At 33.2% G+C, this 13134-nt stretch overlaps 1 protein-coding gene across 2 annotated transcripts in view; it reads right to left on the reverse strand.

The window, feature by feature from the left end:
* Positions 1–6327: 6327 nt before the first annotated feature.
* Positions 6328–13134, reverse strand: part of LOC149554325 (serine hydroxymethyltransferase 4-like) — a 44632-nt gene continuing 37825 nt past the window's right edge. For both annotated transcript variants that reach the window (XM_089828445.1, XM_089828444.1), the window contains one exon: positions 6328–7513. In XM_089828445.1, coding sequence (XP_089684571.1) covers positions 7230–7513 — 284 coding nt within the window. In that variant the 3' untranslated portion in view covers positions 6328–7229. The remainder of the gene's footprint in view (positions 7514–13134) is intronic.

The following is a 13134-nucleotide window of genomic DNA, read 5'->3' on the forward strand; positions in this document are numbered from 1 at the left end:
AATCTTGAATGTAAAACCAATTAATAGGTAGGGATCAAATTGGGAGGATCGTATCTTACTCAAACAAAATAGCCATTAATGAAATAGAAGATTTAAAACTCTATTAAATTTGGTTAGAAGCATTAACAATGTAACAAAATCATCTTAGAAACAAGAAACACAATGCGTCAAAGTTCCTGCCAATAATTGGAAAAGAAGGAAAATAGAGATTTATAGATAGAAAGAGAGAGCTAAAAGAGAGAATAGTATGTTATTATAAGAACAAGTAAAGGTAGAATGATAGAGAGAGTTGAAGGGAATTTTAAAAATATTAATAATTATATTATTTTAAGAAATATATAAATAACAATAGAAATTATATTATATGAATGAACTACTGATTTCTACCAATTCAATTATAAGTTGAAATATTTAATTTTAAAAAATTAGAGCAAGATTGTAAAATAGTAGCTAGTAAAATATAGTGTAAACTTAAAGAGATAACATTTTACAATTGACAAAAATAAACATCAATGTAAAACTAATAAATATATTTAAAATAAGAAATATAAAATATTTAACTCTATATGTGAACTTGGTAAGAAAAACAAATAGTGATAATTAATATTGATTACACATTCATTTCTTTTCAAAGTGGTGTGGTGGAAGATAAAAATATTACTTTTTGAAAATCTAATGAACTAGTCACAAATGTGGAAAAGATAAAGTTGTAATTAATGCATGATATAGTTGGTAGAAAATATTATATTTTTGTTGGAGAAAATTGAATTTTCTCCCTACCAAAAATAAAATGGCCCAATAGAATGAATGAAAAATGTGATTTATAATATAATGAAAAATTAGGAAAAGATATAAACATTTAAAGTTTCTTGGATAATAAAGATAATAACATTAGAAAAATTGAATTGAATGAAAGTAATAGTATCTTGCCTTTGGCAGGAACTAATAAGATCAGCGTGAAAAAATCCTAAAAGCTTTTTAATCTAATGTCTACAATCTTTCCTTTTTTAAGATTTATTTTCGTTTCTATGGATTCCTGAATACTAACAATTGATCTAAACCAAAAGAAATAAATGCAAGATCAAGAACTCGAAAAGTAAAAGATGCCAAATCAAGCATTTGAGAAGTGAGATATGTGAAGTCAGAAGCTCTTAAATGTAAAAAGCATATAAGATGATAATATAATACTACTCCATCGAAGGAAATTTGCATAAATTTATTAATGTACTAAAGGGAAAGAATGCCTTTTCAAAGTCCCCAAGTTATAACATAACAAATGTATATAGTAGACAAAACGTCTCCGTTCCAGGCAAGACCGAGGGTTTTCTTCCCTATTCTTTTTCCCCCAATGGGGTAAACAACATGTAAAATTTCTTAAAATTAGTAAAATACATGCTATTGCCTTTTACTGATTTTATTTTTATTTATTTTTAAAAAAACTTGATTTGTCTTTGGACTTATTAAAAAACCTTAAAACATTTTTTAAATGGATAATAATCGAGAAGGCAATGACATAGAAAATATTCAAATTTAAAATGAAAATGCCATCACTTCCTTATCTGTACTAAAACATACTTGAATGCCTAATAGATAGATAAAGCAATTAATTTAAAATTTAAAATTCAAGAGAAGTCTAAGAATCATTTTTTATATCTATAAAATGCAAATTGAAATGAACTTGAAGAATTTTCATTACTTTTTTCATAAAATCACATTGTGGGCTAGTGCTAGAGCTAGAGGTGTGATTGTAATAGTATAAACAAGAAACAAAAAAATGTGAGGTGAGAGGCCATGGGAAACACTAGTGATTTTCCCCTTCAAGTAGAAATCTTAAGAGAGGATTAACTGTAAGAATTTATCAAGCTAGTCGTATTGGCATGCCTCCATTCATCAAGCAAAAACTACTTACAAAGAACATCCCTGACAATCACTGTCCATTTCCTTCGGCGTTTCAACTACCAAGCATTCAAGCCCAACAATAAAGGTGGCATGGTCGCATTCTATCTTGAGAGAAACTTGGGTATTTCACTTGCCCAAGGGATCTCCACCCATATTTGTTTGCGAACACAACAAAATCAACATCATCCCTAGTTATTCTTTTTTGAAAACCTTCCTCAACAACATCAACATGTCCACCTTTTTTCCTCCAAGGTCAAGAAGAGATGTCAAAAATTGGGATGTAATGTTCGTGTTGACTTGCTATGTGTCTTCATTTTGCAAAAACTCGCCGTTCAGCACCATTTTCACAACCATAGCTATTAAAGCTCCACCCTCTCTACAAAATAATTTGGGATTTCATCTAAGGAGGAGCCCAAAAATGCCTCTTGTGCCTCCTCGGATGTGAATCCAAGTCTAATAGGAGTGTCTATCTAAATCTTCAAAAATAAAAAAATCAAATTATCTAGGTATTATTGACCTAAGCTAGACCAATTAGTTATGGACTAATGATCTAAACCAAAACCATCTACTACAATTTATCTACCAAAGACGAATTGAGAAAGAAATAAGTTTTATTGTTTATAAATAACCTCAACAGCCTCACAGTTCCTTCTCTAACCCTAGCCATTCGTTTGTCCTTCCAATTCCAATTGTTTCAAATGATTAAGTCTTTGTAAATCTTTCCCATAAATGCAATGTTGTGCAAAATTGATGGATTGGTTTGTTGGTAATATCCTCATTACCAAATTGAAAGTCGTGTGTGCAAAGCAGATCAAATATAGATAATGTTACTAGTAGTGACAAGACATTTATTTAATGTCCATTACAAGTGTGACTATGTGAAGGAAGATGTGTCACCACTCCAAAGATTTGCAAAATAGAGAGATTTCCTTCAAGACATTCGTCGTGAAATAAAACTTCAATTGTTGATCTATAATCATCAAATGGTATGTGAATGTTAGTTACACATAGCAGTGGTTGTGCTTATCGATAACATCTTGTAGATTTATGTCTCCAATCAATTTCCATTTGGCATTGGCCCACATGACAACTTACCAGTATTGAAAAGTGATTATTAATAGATAATATTCACAAACACAATTTTGAAAAAACATTTACAAGCAAAACATTCACCACATACATTGTATATATTTTCCTTGAAAAGAAAAAGAATTGCCTCCTACATAATAAATTTTATTATTAATTTTTCAAACCATAAAAGAGGAGAGACCATGCCACGCAAGGAACATATTCGTCCCTAGCCAATCAATCAATCTATAATCTCCACCACCATAAGAACCACTATATACTAGGGTATATATGTTGTTAGAGACTAACTATATTTGTTGTGGAAGATTAAATCTACATTTGTTGGGAACTACTAGACTATATATTTGTTGTTGAAGACTAAATATACATATGTTGTTAGAATCTATGTAAACTAGACTAGATACGTTTGTTGATAAAGACTAAATATAAGTGTTGTTAGGAATAAGTATATATGTTGTTGGGAACTAGCTATATGTGTTGTTAAAGACTTAACTCTTCCAACCAATGTGAAATTAATTTTCAAGAAGGGCTTTTAGAGTTGTAAAACAATTTTGAGGCAGTCTTTAACCAATTTTTAAGCATATTAAACCTCAAGTCCCAACTTTAAGGCTCTTCTAGAGAACCCAATTATATCAACTTGACATAATAATGGAACTGCATTTTTATATTTTACAAGTATCCTATAAATTGTAGTGTGCCTAATAAACTCATAAGCTCTTTAACATGACCAATTTTGCATTGATGACGACCACACATCACGCCCTTCGGTACCACAAAGCTTGAGGGAGATAGGACCTCATAACTCAATGTTGTACCACATAAAGCTCTCGCAAATCAAAGCCAGATTCTAACCTAATAGTGAAGCTACATTATCAACAAAGCTTATATCACTTTATTTCAATAAACTGAGTAATTTATGCAGAGACTCGAACAAATCTCTCTGTCGTTTTTTTTGTTGACGTGTTAGCATCCCCTTATCCAGACTAACATTACATTGGGATGTTTTACCTATGGTTTGTTAAGTTTCATCCAAAGTGACAAATCCTAAAATTCCAGAGTTGAGTTTAACAATGATATTTAACTTAAGGCAACCTGCAAACCGTATAAGAACCTCCACCCTTATGGACTTATAGGACTACTTAGAAGTGAAGATTTCTAGTATACGACATAGATTGGAACTTTTGGAACAACATTCACCAGAAGGATAAATAATGATAAGCATGAAACGGACAACAACAAAAAAGGACTTTCAGTTATCTTAATACTAGAGTGTTCTATATTACACATTGATATAACATAAAACGCAATCGTCTTAAATAGGTGCGATGGGTAGGGTACATTTGACAAATGCAAATTTCTGAACATGTCTAAAGCGCTTACAGTTCAAAACATTCATATCAGTTCAAACGTCAGCCCCACAAGGCCTTGGGAAATAACAATTGCCATACAATTAAATATACTATCACCTTTAGCGATCCTAGAGTTGACATCATTAAACGATTTAGAATAGCAATTGTAACCCATCAATTTTACTATTAAAAATCCATGTATAAAAACGGACCTGGAGCAAAAGAGGATTAGTGGCCTAGATATCTCAACTTGAAACATCCAGAATCAATTGGGTCAATAGATTGTATCATCATTCGCACCATCTCAACAACAATGAAAGCGAGTATCATCAAATAACTAATTTCTCTTGTTCTTAGTCATAAGATTCTTCAGATCACACCTAACAAAAGTCAAAATTATATCCCTCACTATATTGTTATTATGAATTTAATTTGATTTGAGCTTACACTTTTAGAATGGATCGATACATGAAACTTCGTAGAAAACGATAAAATTAGAAACTGAACAGGTTTGCTGAATGCTTATATACAAATTACCAGGACTACTCCTAGGTTCTACTCACCAAAACCATGCCAGTGCCAAAGGAGAAGAACAACTTTAGGTGATTAGAAGTGCGTTTTTAGATGACAAGATGGAATGATGCCAATGAAGACAATTCTAGCACGAGTAATCTGAAATAATAATAAAAGCATAGAGATTTGCATGTGCATAAATTGTAAACAATGTACAACCATCTCTCTATAGAAAACCCCCAAATAAAAAAGGCCCATAAGAAATGTCAGGACAGACAACATCATACCTCCTCAGTACCAAATTGATTCAACACATTCAGAGGAACTCGAATATTGTGTGTTTTAGAAAATTATTACAACCAATGGGTGCACAATGCACACAGCTCATTTGACTTAATGGTAGACTCCATCAACAAAGCAGTTCTGAGAATATCTTGTGGAGTTTCTTGATTAAAAATAATTTCAACAATATATGTTAGTTTGATTCACTCACTTACCAAACTAATCTAAATATTTTTTAAATAGATTTTCAAATAGCAACTTAGAGGCAAGATGTGCCTCCAAAATTCCTGGGACCCAGCAACCTTAAAAGAATTTGCTGCTGATTTAGATTGGGTACAACTGCACAGTGTACTTGATAGCAAGGTGCATATTTACTGAATAAACAAAGATTTGTGATATGAGAAATTCATGTGTCATTTGAATTGCATTGAAGTACCCTGGAAATAGAAATCCACAGAAATTGTTACCATCTTGCCATTCTAGCACTGATTGCAAATACATGGATTTGAAAACCCTTGGAACATAACGCCTAAATAGTGCAGAAAAAAAGGACGCTACTATAGAAGTGTGTGCATACGTTGTAATAAACAAAGAAGGTAACCTTACACTTGCTGTCCATGTATAAGAAGTTACAACCCAACGCACAGCTCAAAAACATAATAGGAACCAATAGTCAAATCCAGTGTCACAAGATGAATTTTCTTTTGGTTATCACAACTAGTAGTATATCAACGAATGAATCCACCTGCTGGCTGACCATTCAGAAAGTTCATATAGAAAGGCGTGTAAAAAATTTGACACACCGCTGTAACATTGATTACCTGTATGTTTTTGCCATTTCATAAATTGAGGAAAAGCAGCAATAGGGCTGCAAAGTTTTTTATCTGGACAGTTATGGAACCTGACAATTCATGCAGCTCTCTTTCAAAACTTGGTATACTAAATTTACATTATGCAACAAATAATTTGACTGCAAACTTTTAATCTTAAGAAGTGACAGCTGTCCAGCCCACAAAATATTACTGTCATGGATAAATTCACCTTAGAAGTCTCTCACATCCAGCTTAAAACAGATAGAAAATGAGTCAAGTCCACTGTTATGCATCTCAAAAGTCAAAACACAACGAAAAGATCACAAATAGATTTTTTTCATGTCTTGGTCGTCTTCCTGTTATAATGCCAATAGATATGTTAATGGAAAAAGACAATACAGCCGCAAAGTCTTCATTTAAAATTTTGTCAAATGCTGATAAATATTTTCAACATTCTAAAAAGACTGATAATAGTTCATGTCTCTCTTTTCCAGTTCGATTCATTAGATTTTAAAAATTACATCAAGCAACAGACCTTGAAACTACACAGCTACACTACCAGCATCCAGTCCACTATACATCTTTTGCATGGATACATTTAACTCAGCAAGTTGTACTATCCAAGTCAGAATGGATGGAAAATGGGTCAATTTTTCACTACTTACCTTGTAGTGCTCAATCTTGGAAACGTTCTCTTCTGAAGCTTGCCTGCAGCCTTATTATTTGAATGGATCAAAAATTTAGTCAGTGCAATCACACAGCATATTACTCATTAATTTAACCACTGATATGTGCTGCCCTTATATTTTAACCCAACATGTGCATCAAAAGAATTCAACTCTTCTGAACAAATTTGAAGTCAATTTGCAGGCTGAAACTATGGTAGTTTTGGTTGAGCTCACTGACTACACAAAACAATGGTTTGGTCAAAAAATCTATAATGAATCCTCTGTGATCATCTATATATAAATGTCTCTAAATGCTTAGGACCTTATATACGCTAATGTCATCCTGCAGGGATGATGGCCTAGCATTTTTCAGAACACCGAAGCATGATATGCTTTATCAATAATTAATGGTGTTAAAATGATAACTGCAAATGGCATGAAACATACCATTTTGTTATTATATTTTTCTTTCAATTCCCTGCCACAGATACCCTTCTTATCCATCGTAACTGGGATATGCTAGGCTAGTATAAGCTCTAGATAAGCCATGCCATCATGTATGCAAAAAAAATGATTGGATCAATGACAACATTGACTAGTCAATAGAGCATTTTCATTCAACTATTGTACCTCATTGTTGAGACATCAAAACCAGGCATTTCAAATTGGGAAGCAAACTTCTCTACACTAGCCTTCAACTCAAGAATTTCCTTGTTATTCAAAAGACCTTTGAGAAAATCCTTCTGCAGTTTGCCAGGTTCTCTGAGAACAGTGCAATCCTTCTGCAATTTGTTATTTTCTCTTAGAACAGTACTTGCTATCTGTGCAGCCTTGAAAAGAAATTCAGCAATAGTCTCAAAGTCTTCCTCGACACAACCTCTTGAAGTCATTGCCGGTGTTCCTGTCAACTCAGACATAAGCAACGAGAAGCAGTGAGAATGGTATAATACATAAAGTTAACTGTGTCTAAAACAGTGAGCACTTACCGTAACATGCACTAGTTTAATCTATTTTAAATACAACAAATGTTTCAAAAGAATCGGTCTATTGACAACAAGTCTTAATAGAAAATGAAAGAGCGCTCAGGTGTGGAAGATGAATAATCATGCTCCATTGTTCTCCTTGTTTTACACTCTGTTTGGTTCTACTGTTTCATTCCTCCCTTTTGTAATTCTTTGTCTTGGTTTTGTGCTAATCAGGGACTTTTCTTTATTATTTTTAGCATCCTTTTTAATGGGTTTTAGTTATAAAAAAGAATTTGGATTGTGTTTTTGTCTGTCTTGTGTTCAAAGGTTTTGGGTGTTATAAACCTGTTTCCTGATGTATACACTCCTATAAAGGGTTCGATGATACAATTTTGAAGCAATCACATGCAAACTGAGTATTGAAGATACTGAGGGTTCAATCATGCAAACTGAATATTGAAGGGTTCATAGTCATCCAATGAAGTTCTGGTTTCAAGAGAGAAAGCTATCAAGAGGTAAGAGCTGAGTTTTTCATTTAAGCCAATGAAGGGACGTCACAAGCATCGAAGCAAAGCAGATAGTATAAGGCGAACAACCCTCACTTTTGTACTTGATTCCTAACAATGCAATGGTTGCATTCTTGATTAAAAGGAGTCCCGATTAAAATCTGTGGGAATTTTTTGTTTGTTTGATTCACTTAAGTAATTAACAGCAAAAATTTGTGAGTCTTAAAAAACGATTTTTATGAAATACTTTGTTGTAACTTATACGATTCAAAAAGAGTTTTCCTTTGTTTGCCCGAAGAGTAACACAAATTGCAAAACAAAATAATCACATCAAGTAATCCCAGAAGCAATGAGCTAATCATGTCAAGGAAGATAACCAACAGATTGTGAAAATCAATTCATCAATAAATCCACACTGTATATTGAACAGCAAAAATGTAAGCAGTGTAAAGAATGATTATTTTGTAAAAGCAGAAATCTTGATAACACAGCAGCAGCCTTCCTAATAAATAGCAATCAGAGTCATGATGATCAGCGATCAAGAAATTATAAGACAGAGGTCATTCAAAAGAAGACAATACAATCAGCAGTCTTATCATCCAGCAATTAGATACATACAGCAGAAAATCACATCATTATCAAACATTAATCAAAATACTTTATCAGGAATTACAGAATTGGATATCACACAAGCAGCAATCAGATCACATAAGAAAAGGAATCGTTCCAACAGTAGTGAGCAGCAATCAAAGAGGAAATCAAAACCAGTTCTAGCATTCAAGTCACAGCAGAACTCTAAACATCTTGGGCCCTGTCATCAAATTCATACGCATTGGTATTATCTATTATGTTAACATCCGTATCCATCATGTTTATTAGATAAACATATGTTGTTTATATCTATATAATGAATAATGCTCAAGTCTATATACAATATGTTGATTGTCATATACCAATAGGAATGCTGATGCTTCCTATGATGACAAATATGTGAGAAATGTCTGATTGTCTCAAACCCAACTTGAAAGGAAGGGCCTGACGTATGAGAAAAAGGTTTTGAGATGGCTAAGTAGGAAGGTCAACCTATAATTTACCATAATGGCTCCTAGGACCAGATGGCCCTTACGTAGAAGAGACGAGAAACCCACTTAGGACCACAGCTCAACTACACAAGATGGTATGTGTTTTCCAGGAGCTGAGGTAGGATGCGGAAAGCAAGTAGAAGCTGCCAAATAAGGGGGCTGTTTGGACTTGGTGTAGAAATGGCTTCAAGCAGACGCAGACCCATCATGTTTCTTCCTCCAAACTCTAATGTGTCGATATAGCATTATTGATAATCAATGGATATGATGTGGCTTGCCTCACCCTGATTGAATATATATATATATATATATATATATATATATATATATTTATTTATTTATTTATTTTTTAAATTTTTTATAAAAATTTGTATATGTTGTTTCCATTATGACCATAGGATTTGAATTCAGGGTAACAATATTTAGAGAAATATCTAATTGGTAAGATGAAACACTAACCTAATTTGTGCAACTATTAAAGCAAATTAGCAAGGGGACATTGCAAAAAAGGTAGGTGTCTGATTGAAAAGTTTTGCATGTTCTATTTGGAAAAAATTAAAGATTAAGACTTTTGAGTCCTTCATTTTTTTGTTCCATATGGAAGACAATAGTTTTGGTCAAGAATTTTACTGAAAGCCATAATGTTATTTCTGACAATAAAGATCAGTCATTGGGTTCCAGATCTTTATGGTGGAGTTGAGAAGTTTAAAGTTTTCTCTTGCTTATACAAGAGGTTGCTCAAACAAATCATACAGTAGCCTGTGGGTGAATAACGTTGGGATGTTTATAGAGAACTGAGATTTGCTTCCAAGAGAGCTTATTGAGGATAAATATAAAGTTCTTAAAGAGCAAGAAAAGATACTATGACAAGAAAAAATGACTTAGATGATAGGTTCTATCACATTTTTTGGCATGATATGGTGAAACCAACCTGAACGAATAGGTGGTAAAAAGCTAATGTAAGTCACTAATAAACATAGTTATGCTCCTGCCTTTTCTGTTAGTTAATTTTGTAATTGTAAATGCTTGGAGCTATCTTTATCAAAAATTGGTGGTTGGTGTTAATTCTATTGTTCTCGAGCCTATAGCCTGACTTATTTCAGTGAAATTGAATTTGTTATGCAATTATTCTCCAATTGTTGTTTTCCTAAAGCTCTGTGGCAATGCCTTCTTCGCATTTGGTCTGCATATGCTAGCAAGTCTTCTATTCAGCGTCTTGATATTATTTTCAGTAATATTAGTTGTGTAATTCCTCCTATGCTCATGAAGATGATTTAGCTCATCTATTATGAAATTATGTGATTTATTTAGGTTGAACGAAATAAAAAAGTATTTCAAGGTCCCAGAGGACTGCTCACGGACATTTTGCAACATGGATCTCAGATGTCTCATCCTTAAGTAGTTTAAGCGAGATGGATCTCAGATGTCTCATCCTTAAGGTGTTCAATAAAGCACTGGTTCTCATGATGATGTTTATGATAAGGATGGTAGGTTGTAACAGACAGATATGGAAATGGTATCCAAAACTGATAACAACAAGGGTCCTCTTGCTCCTGTTATTCCTCATATTTTTGAGGTTTCAAATGTTTCTGATATTAAGGTTGATCAAGGTAGATGTGATGCTAATGTTGATCTGATTCAGAAAACTGGTAATTCTGTTAAAGGAGACTCCCCAAAAAAGAACGAAGACGATGTTGTCACTCCTTAACTGTGGTTACTATATGTATGCATCCAGATGCTTCATTGTAGAATTCTATGTAAACTGGAGTTCAAAATTTGAGAAAGAATATTGAGGAGTCCCTCATAAGTGACAGATAAGAAATTTGTAGGGACAAAAGATAAATGATTGCTCTTGTTTCTGCATGATTACTATTAGTTTTAACTTGTTTGCATAGTTACCAGGAAACAGATACAGTAATGATATGGGAGACAGATGGTGATGGTACACTATTTTCAAAAAAAGATCAGATATGACTTGGACGTTTAGGCCGGGGTTAAAGTCCTCAACCAATTTATATTCATATTTTAAGAAAATAAAATAATTTAAATACCCAATTCCATAATGTTTTGATCATCCTTGACCATAATGAAATATAATATGCAATGGACAAAATGCCTAAATTAAAATAAAAACAAACATTTAAGTATTAAAACTAACATTTAAGGATCATCATGGTAGACTTAAAAAGCCACAACTAGCCAGAGATGACAAAGCAACTAGGTGAGGAATCCAAATACTTCTTTAAAATAGCATGGGGGACCTCGGAGAAGAATATTTTCAATCAATTGAGAAAACATCAATGTGTGTATACATCTTCAGCTTTACTATTGTTTCTCTTCAGATTCTTACCTCTTTGAATGAAATAAGGAAATGTTATATACCATCAAAACACTTTTGCAACTTTTTGTTCAAAAAGTTACAAGTTTATTAGCATATTTGTTCAATTATTTCCATTGTCAACCAAATAACAGCACTTTCAGAAAATCCAATATAATTATTTGATATATCTGAATATCCTCTATGCAATTTTCCTTACTTTCAAGGGATGACAAAGAAACTAGGTGGAGAATCCCATCATTTTTAAATTCATAGTATCGGGAGGTAGGAATCCCATTATTTTCAAAAACTTACCATGGGGGACCTCGGAGAAGTATATTTTCAATCAATTGATAAAACTTCAATGCATGCATACATCTTAAGCTTTATTATTGTTTATCTTCTTATTCTTACCTCTCAAGGATGAAATAAGGAGATTTTCTAACATCAAAAGACTAAACTTTATTAAGAAAGACTGCGAATCTATTATAGCATACTTGTTCAATTCTTTCTATTGTCAACACAAATCCAATGTAATTATGTGATATATATGAGAAAACTCTATCCAGAGTTTCCTTGCTTTCAAGGAATAATTGTAGGAGATGCAAAGAAACTTCATCTAAAGTCTCCTAACATCTGGAGATGTCTCCATATAGAACTACAAAACAGGGGTGTCTTCACAGTACAGGAGATGAGTAACAAAGTTCAAGTATCCTGGCAACTATGCTTGTTTAAAAATGGAAACATTTTTGCTGGATTGATTTTAATCTAGGATGTCCAATTCAGATATTTGGCCCCCCGGACCAGGCCAAGTTTGAACTGAGTTGCGGACCTCGTTTGGTCTGTTTGTGGGTTCGGATAGGGTTCAATCCATGGTTGCCAAGTTAGAACCAAGCCACATGAGATTGGAACTAGGTGGGCCAGGCATTTCACTGCCAAACCATGATCAAACTAGGGTCCACGAACAGTGTTTAAGTTTATGTTTTTTGTAAATTTTATAATATTTTAACATCCACAATCATAAAAAGTGGATTGAAAGGCTTATGTTGATTTCTCATTCTCATTTGTGGTGTGCAAATAGGTTATTTTGTCTTAAGCAAGAGCAAATAAGTGGTTGAGCAAGATTTTGGTTGTGCAAGGAGTTGGAAGATTGATTTGTACACCTTATTCAAGTGGTTGTGCCTCATTCCTACACCTTAGCAAGCTTACAATGAGTAGGAGAGGCAAGTTTTTGTTCTATTTACTTTTAGTTTTTGTTTAAGCGTTTTTTTTTTCATATTGCTTTTATTGGCCATAAGATCTACCAATTTTTTTCCAGAATTTTCATTCTCTTGCTTTTAGAATGAATATGTACAATCTGTTGCCATTGGAAAAGGAGCTACGATGGCATCTACCTTTTCCTCAGTAGGCAATACCAAACAAAGAGTAGAACCCCATTATGATTCTCCTTTGTGGAAGTGTGTTAATATTATAATACCCCTTCCAAGAGGTAATGCATTCCATTGGAAATGTGAAGGTTGTGATGTAAAAAGGAATAGTTCTTACTTCATGTGGCAAGCCATTTGTGTGGATACCCTGAAAGAGGAGTCAAGAAATGCCCTGGGAAAAAAGGGGCACCTATACCAAATGAAACAATATTGCAGAGCACGAGG

The sequence above is a fragment of the Cupressus sempervirens genome, chromosome 5 (genome assembly GCF_028749045.1).
Source record: "Cupressus sempervirens isolate cs-2001-9-10 chromosome 5, ASM2874904v1, whole genome shotgun sequence".
NCBI lineage: Eukaryota > Viridiplantae > Streptophyta > Pinopsida > Cupressales > Cupressaceae > Cupressus > Cupressus sempervirens.